This window comes from Mesitornis unicolor, unplaced genomic scaffold (genome assembly GCF_000695765.1).
Source record: "Mesitornis unicolor isolate BGI_N332 unplaced genomic scaffold, ASM69576v1 scaffold1538, whole genome shotgun sequence".
NCBI lineage: Eukaryota > Metazoa > Chordata > Aves > Mesitornithiformes > Mesitornithidae > Mesitornis > Mesitornis unicolor.
In genome coordinates, this window is record NW_010203673.1 from 68678 (window position 1) to 77225 (window position 8548).

The 8548-nt window shown below is 37.4% G+C and overlaps 1 protein-coding gene across 1 annotated transcript in view; it reads left to right on the top strand.

The window, feature by feature from the left end:
* SMOC2 (SPARC related modular calcium binding 2) overlaps window positions 1–7974 on the top strand; it is a 74333-nt gene extending 66359 nt beyond the window's left edge. The window contains exons 7-10 of the mRNA XM_010190782.1: window positions 835–937; window positions 1828–2102; window positions 4620–4660; window positions 7436–7974. Coding sequence (XP_010189084.1) covers window positions 835–937; window positions 1828–2102; window positions 4620–4660; window positions 7436–7459 — 443 coding nt within the window. The 3' untranslated portion in view covers window positions 7460–7974. The remainder of the gene's footprint in view (window positions 1–834; window positions 938–1827; window positions 2103–4619; window positions 4661–7435) is intronic.
* Window positions 7975–8548: the final 574 nt, after the last annotated feature.

Sequence of the window (8548 nt, forward strand, 5' to 3'; positions counted from 1 at the left end):
CAGAGCTCTAGGAAAGAGGAGAGGAAGCAGATGTATTGTATACGCAAATCTCCATGTGTCAACATCCATGCGCTTGTCAGATGAATTTATGTGCACCAGCGGCACTGCTCTATGAGTGGATCTTTCAGTATTTGTTTATCTGATGTATTATGCATCTGATGTGCTGTCAGTTTCTTCAGAGAAGAACCTCATGGCGTAGGGAATGTAATTATGAGGATGATCTAGCATCACCATAGTATCCCACAGTATGAACCAAAGTACCAACTAACAGCATCTGATTGGGCTAGGTGCCATATGGTGGGAGTTAACCTCTGCCCAAGAGAACAGTGAAATAGGAAAGCAGTTGACTGTCACTTTACAGAGAAGAAATCCAGTGCAGTGAGAGAATTTGTGTTGAGAAAGCCAACGGTAGTTCAGAGGAGCAAAAGCAGAAATCTGAAAGAAGTGCTGTATGGGCTTCTAGTCTGTGTTTCAAAGGGTCTGTGTCTTGTACAAACTTCCATTGTTTCAAAGCTGCTATTTTCAAAATGTGACACCCATGGAAAGAAATATCTTAAAGAAGGAAAAATAATGGTCTGAATTGAAAGAAAAGGACTCAAAGTATGCAAACCAGATTCCCAATTGCCTGCATTCAATATGATGTTTTTCTAGTCCTGCTCTATGTAATAGATATGTTCCTGAAGTTAGATGATTGTCTTTGAATTATATTATGAACTTATTCACAGTTTGTGGGGATTTGTGTACAGGGAGTCACATCTATCTTTAAGTTTGAACTATTGTTAGAATTTAAATGTTGTAAAAAGAGGAAACAAAGAAAAAAATCTGGTTTTCTAGGTTGTCCTGGAGCCAAGAAGAATGAGTTCCTGACTAGTGTTCTGGATGCATTGTCCACGGATATGGTGCACGCAGTCTCTGATCCATTGTTGTCTTCCAGCCGGTGGGTTTCAGATCCTTTTTGTCCATCTTTGGACCTTGTTGAGGGCTTTGGGAAGTAATTCTTCTGCCTTCATAAAGGGTAAATTTCCAAGAACTTCTCTAGGAGAGTTTGCTTCAAAGATACCACTGTGGACTATGTCAACTAAACAGAGATGCATTTGGTAGCTGAATTCTCAGCAGCAGCACAGTTTAGAGTTTATAAGTAGCTGCTGGTGCAGCTGTGACTCAGTCGTTGCGCTCTTTTTGGGCTTTACTTGATGAATGTGAGCTACTTTCCTGATTCGTATTTTGCCAAGTTGCTTGCAAAACAAACCAATGCTATCAACAGCCAAAATTGAAAATGCATAAGTGCTGTCAAACTTTTGATGCCTACAGGTCAGGTGCTTACCATCTGAAGAGGAGGTGGCATTTATTGTTAAAACTTACCCTGTAATTTGATACATTTAGATGTTTTATCTTTAAGAACATCCATCATGGGTTGTAATTGGAGCCTAGGTATTTGGTGATGCTGACTGTTGACCTACTTCATCTGGGTATATTACGTATTTTAATGTGTCTATCATCTATGAAACTGTAATTTTCTCCTTTATTTCTCTCTTTACTTTTCCCTGTTTCAGGAAATGAAAAGGAAAGCACTGTTTTCTGAGTGTGGTGCTGACCTCAACACAGTTTCAGAGAGCTAACTAAGAGCAGATTCCAGCCCTTAGTGTAAAATTTAGGATACAGTTGGTGAAAGTGAAAAAAGAGGGATTCGCTACAAGAAGCTAGTGACCAAAAGCAGGGAGGTTTATGTAACAAAGCATCTGACAGTGATTTAATGGTTCTGAAATAAAGGTATAAACTGAAGTTTATATATGGGAATTAAGACTAAACTCTTATTTTCTGTTTCAGGGTTTCGGAGCCTGATCCAAATCACACTCTGGAGGAGAGAGTGGTCCATTGGTATTTCAAACAGCTAGATAAAAATTCCAGTGGAGACATTGGCAAGAAAGAAATCAAGCCATTTAAGAGATTCCTAAGAAAGAAATCAAAACCCAAAAAATGTGTGAAGAAGTTTGTGGAATACTGTGATGTGAACAACGATAAGTCCTTATCAGTTCAAGAATTAATGGGCTGCTTGGGAGTAACAAAAGAAGAAGGTAAAGCAGAAACAAAGAAACGCCATAGTAAGAACCTTTTCTACCTTGTTCATTAGATTCTTCAAAGCTGACAGTCTTATGTTTGTATATGCCAGAAGTGTACAAAATAGAATAATACACCTATCTGTAGCTAATGCAGCTGTTCCTTTGGGCAGATGACAGGAAAGCTGCTTCTGTGTACACAAATCATCACTCTGCTCCTACAGAATCAAAACCTTCCTCTTGATTCTGACCATTAAATGTGTTATAGTAGGAAACTTAAGAGGATATGATAACATTAACAGCCATCAAAAAGCCAGTTTAATGTTATTACAGTACTATGTCCAGAATAAGTGGAAGTATCACACCTGTGCTTTTTGGATTCCTGCTGGGAAAGAAGCATATTGTTGAGCTTTCTAATGATTTCTCATTTCTCAAATGAGGTTCAGAGATACAGTGAGGAATGTGGTCATCTGCCAAACAGGTGGAACAAGTGCTGGTACACAGCCACCTTACCTTGCTGCCAGAATGGTGAAAAGGGGAACAACTAACTACAGTGTGTAATGGTCCCTGCACAGTTTAATCACAATTCCTGGAAATGAAGATGAGTTTTTAAAAAATTTTGTAAACAGCAGCAGTAGATCCCCATAGTGTAAGAAGCTGTAGAACATTAATATAGGTAAATTGTTTTGTTTGCCTGAGACCTTAAAATGAAGCCAGGGCAGTAAAACAAAGGTATCATAGGAAATAAAAAGCAAGTCAAGTGGGAAATGTAGTCAGAAATAAAATGGTTTCCACACACGTGGTTGTATTCAAGCCTAGAAAGGGCACACTGCAGAAAGAAAGAATAGTTCTACATTGTACTAATAAATTGTCTATGTCTCACAGAAACAGATACCTCAAAGCAAATACATCAATTGTAGGATTATTTTTCTGTGTGTTTCTGTGGTCCTAATAATAATACCTTGCAACTTTCACTTAGGTAAGGGAAGTGGAAAAACTGTATATAAAAATGAATGGCTGTTGTTATCTTTATGCTATAAATGTGGAAACTTAATTGTAACACCTTTTTAATTTACACTGTTTGGCAGACTAGTGCCTTAAAGTGGAGGTCATCATGGTCACTCCATTTGTTAATATCCAGACACTTCTGCTGCAGTTGGCACCCCTTGGTCTTACTGTAGATGAAATCTGGGGCCAAAGTCACTGCTCCAGGACATAAAGAAAAGCTATAGAAAGACTCAAACCAAACCCCCGTTTTTCCTGTGCCCATTTTAGTGAAAAAAACAAAGCTTGGGATTCTTCTGCTTCATATAAGCAACCTCTTTCAGAAAAGAAGGTTGTAAGAGGCATGAAATTACATGAAGATCGTACACAGATTTAGCTAAGGAAAAAAATATGTTCACCTTAACTGGAGATTTTTAACAGAAGTTCTCCAGATAACAATGTAGTCAATAATGAGAAAATTCTTTTTTTTTAAGGAAAACATACCTCAGTACTTTTGCATTGTAAAACTAATGGCATCCAGCTGGAAAAAAAATCTAAACCAAATAGTTTGGTTGCTTTCCTAGAAATACATATTTTTAAAGGAGACACAAAATTTGCTTTTGTTGGAATATCAGCATTCTGTTTTGTTTCTCCTGATTGATAATTAAAATTTCCTTACTGATAATCCTTTCACTTGGACAAAAGAAATCAGTTGCCACTCCACTAAAGCTAGAGTTTTAGGAACAGGTGAGTCCCTGTCACGTCAGGTATAAAAGCTGAGATAAGGAGACTGCTCTGTATCATTCTGTGTGAGTCCCAGGTGTCTTGTGAAAATCCTGTGATGCAATATAAGATGGAGAGAGCTGCAAAACATAATTTCTTAAGGAATGGTAGTTTCTGCAGTATGTTTCAAGATCCAGTTTCATTCCCCTTTGTCTCAGTGAAGCTTGACTGACTAACAAACTGACATGGGAAACTGAGAGGGTGAGTTCCTCCCTAGCGTCCCAAGTCTGCTTGTGCAGTTGAATAGGCCAGCAAACTCATGTAGGCGGGGGTTTTTTTCCTCATTTAGTGCACTGTTTTGGAATTAGCCAGTAAGAAACTCAAAAACCAGTTATAATCTTGTTTTGTTTGTAGATAGAACATGAACATTGTCTTTGGCTAGTAGAGCTGTTTGTGTGCAACATCTTGAAACAAAGTGAATGCTTTCCAGACACTCTGCTTGTCCACACTTCTTTCCCACCAAGGATAATAGGCTATATTTACTACTAAAGATTTAATAAATTTGAAATTCTCAATGCTGTCTACATGCTATCTGTCCTAAGCAAATGTCATGTATTAACTGGCAAGAAATGCCATCATTCAACGTTCATAGCACATGATAGAAGCAACACTTGTATTGAGGAAAGAAAAAAGTGAATTTTTCGATGGAAGAGCTGATATATTTTATATCATTCATTGAAAGCTGTGCAGTTACCCTGCTCTAAACAATACCAGAATGAGGGCCTCACTTCTCCAGGATGCTGCGTATAACTTGCAAATTTTATTCATAATGTTTTCTTTTCCCTTCTTTAGCAGCCCCTAAAACCAACACTGAGAGCACTTCATCCAGCAGGCAGGTGAGCAAGATCTCTATTTCTGTCTTGACCAGCTGAACTTCCTGAGGTTTTAGCAGTTATCATTGCTGCTTCAAGCTACATTTATCTGCCATTCTGAAGACTTGCCAGGAAAATGTAGAGCAGCATCCTGGTTAACAACCTTTGATTTAAGTTCTATCTAAGGAAAGCTGAATTGGTTAACTACAGGTGCAGAGTAAATGTGCGTAAATGCAAAGTGGATTATGCCTGCATGTGGATGCTGCTAGTAAAGTATAATTGGCATCTAGGTTAATGATAATTAGATGAGTGTAATTGAGCCCTTGCATGAGTCTTCTGCATTCCTGAATGTCAGCATTCCCATACACTTCTAAATGTGCACTGCTTTATCTTCACCTACCTTTTGCTTTAACCAAATTCTGTCAAATTCCCTGTGAGTCGTACTTTAGACACAAACTTTGATTGAAATTACTCTTTGTGAAAAAAGCCATGCATTTCTCATGCCCTATGAAAATATATGCATTTCACAAACCCCACTGAATTATTGTATGGTGGTCTTAAACACCTCTTAAAATCTTAGTGTAAAGAAAAGATCTGTCACTTTTAAATGCCTTTGCTGGCTTAAGAAAATGTTGCTGGAGAACTTGCATCAGTCTGCTGATGTATGTTAAAACTAAAATTGATTAGGTCTGCGGAATGATTGTAGCAAATAAAATGTCAAGTGCCCTGACAACATAATCCATGATTTGTTTTTGCATCAGTTTTCTGCAAAGACTTGGTTTTGTTTTTCTGAATAACACTAGTGTATGTCATCCATGGCATTTTGGCTACTCATGGTATTCAGAGCTACAAAAGGCACAAAAGCAGAATTTTTAAATCAAGGAAAGGTACAGATTGAAAAGAAGGGATTCAAATGGAAACTCAGGGAAAAGGGTAAAAATGGGCTTCTCATTTGCATGGGTCTATTTTCATAGTCATTAATCCTAAAAATTCACTTTTCTGGACTATATGAGCACAACTTTCTGACACTTTTGCATGGGTCTGAAGGACTTGTGAGTCTGCCACTTGTTTGAATAGTCTAGTAAAAGAATCATCTTCATATCATTCTTGCCTCACTTTTGTATTGGAATTAAATTATTAATTCCCACAAAAGCATAAAGAAACCATAGAATGATATAAATGATGAATTGTTTTAAGAAATATTATTATAAACTTATTATAAGAACAGCTGAGAAAGTAAGAATTTGACTAAAATATCCCAAAATCATAGTTGTGGCTAATGTTTCCTCATCTATCGGAAAGCTAGATTAATTTCTTAAAAACTGAACCCAAGGTGAACCTCCCCACAAGCCAAAGGAAATCTTCCTCTCCTTGTTGCTAGTCAATTTGTTACTTGCTTTATCTCTGATTTGTTTGATGTTAGGTTCACACTTCCTAAGGCAAGCTCAGCATTGGTTGTGGGTTCTACCAGAGACCTCCTACATACCTTTGGTGGAATATAAGATATTCTCACAGCTAGAGGGATGTGATAAGTTTCTGTTTGTTTAAACAAATGTTTGTGGTTTCAACTTTTCAAGTTCCCCCCACAAATCACTTATGCTTTAAACAAGGCAGCCTGAAAACAATTATCTTGTCGGAACTCAGAAACATTCAAAGGAGTTAATTATATAATGGCAATTACTGGCACACGTGCATTACACTTGAAGCATGACAACCCCTCTCCCCTTACTTGTAATCTGATCTTGACTTGCAGAATCTGTAATGAAATTGTCCTAGAGAGTCTTATTTTTTTTTAATTTTGTCCAACAATTTTGCTGACTCAGCACCAATTATTTTAAAATCTGTTGCTGACAAATGATAGCCTTGAATTAAGGCTGGCTCAGCAAACCATCTGTTGGCAGTTTCATACTCGAACAATGCAAGGCTGCAAATGCAGAAGGTGGCTTTCATCACAGAAGTTTTCACTTGAAAGGAAGTTACTGAAAAGCAACTGGTCTGGGTAGGAGCTGCTCAAAGGAAACCACCTATCTAAAAAAGGAGTGATCAGGAGATGGGCTCTCAGAAGCTCATTTTCTACTAGTTTATTGCAGCAGTTCCATTATATATATGTTTATGTGTGCTTCAAGCATGTATTTCTGAATTTTTTTTTTGTGTATGTGACCATCTGTATGCGTACGCACACATACAAGCATACTGAAAGAAAGCAGATAGATATATATAAATATGTATATTTATATATACATATGTTCACTAACATGCTGAGTCTCAGCTGTGTTTGCTCTAAAAGAGGTCAAATATGTGATGGATCTGACAGAACTGTGGTAATGGCCAGGTATATTTCCCTTACTCAGCTCCACCCTGTCCAGCAAACATACACATACATGCACACACGCTGTCAATGAGACCCAGAGGGTCTTTTGCAGCTGAGCAAAAAGTTTATAAGGAAACTATAGAGTGTTCATAAGACTCTGGCCAGCAGCCCATACCTTATACATCACATGCCATAGAAAGGTATATTGCACCAGGGACTTGCCCAGGCAGTTGCAAAAACTGTGTGTTTGACAGGTATAGATTTAAATAGGCCATAGGTAAGAAATAGTAAGGATGTTACTCATACCCTTGTTTGTAGATGCTGTGAAGGACTACAGGGCAGGGATCTTTTCATTCCCCCTATATATTTGTACAGAACTCTTGCTCTGATAGTGACATGTGGACACTGCTGAAAAACAGAGATAAATGTTTATATTTGATTACTTGAAAACATCATTAATAATGCAACTTTTTCCAACTTTCTTTCAGCAAGTTTCTAAGAAGCAAGGGTGAACAGCTTACTGATTGAAGGCAGATCTCTGACATGTGGGAGATTTCCTCACCAAAAGGCAATAAAAACAACTGTAGTATTTGCACTTTGTACTTAAAAATGTAAATTCACTTTGTAGAAATAAAATATTTAAACAGACTTTTTTTTAATCTGTGAAAATGTCATGGTTAGTTTTGAAAAATTATCACATACAATGTATGTGTATTCTTTTGTTGTCTGAAATATGTAAAACGTGTTGGAGATGTAAAAGTTTGCATTTAAACCGGTTTTTTTAAAATAGCTTTTTGGCAAACAGTAGCATAGAAACCTGATTCTATGTATTTTGGTTTCAATAGTGTGCCTTGTTTTACTTAACCAATATTGTCATTTAAGTAGAGTTAGGCTGAAAAGTCTACTGTATTCTCAATTTTGTCCAAGCAGTGTTGGATGTTTCAGGTTTGCAGGGCTGAGGAAAGTGTGTAAATTGCTATTGACTTGTTTTTGCAGTTTTTAACTGAACAGATTTTTCATCGGTGGCAATATTTTATTTCATTTTGGGTTTTTTATTATTATTATTATCATTATGCTTTCCAAAGATCATGCAATGAGAATGCAACCACTAATGGATTCAAAACAGTTATTCTGCAGTTAGGATACTTGTAGAAAAATGTATCCTTTTATCCATTTTTGAGGTGCATTCCATTATAAGTTTTGGTAGGACTTTTCTCTCTGTTTGTTTTCACTTGGGTTGTTAATACAGCAAACCAACAAGGAGTAAGGTGGATTGTTAGGTCACTCCAGTCTCGTTCAGTCTGGGCCTAAAAGCATGTGTCTCTGGTCAGTGCAAAGCAGGAGCAGAGTTTATGTGGATGAGAATTGTAAATCTAACTGTAAAGAGACAGGGAAGGCTAAACAGATTGTTCAGCCTTTTGTTCCTCTACACCTGGCTGTCCCCCTCTACTCTATGGTTTGCCATAGGGTCCATTAGAAGTAAAGCTGAACAAATTATGAACAGTTGCCATCAGGAGGGGCTACTCACATCAACCCTGCCTGAGGCTTTTTCCTTGCTGTCTGAAAGAAGTTCTCACAAGTTTTCATACCTTCTCTGTCAT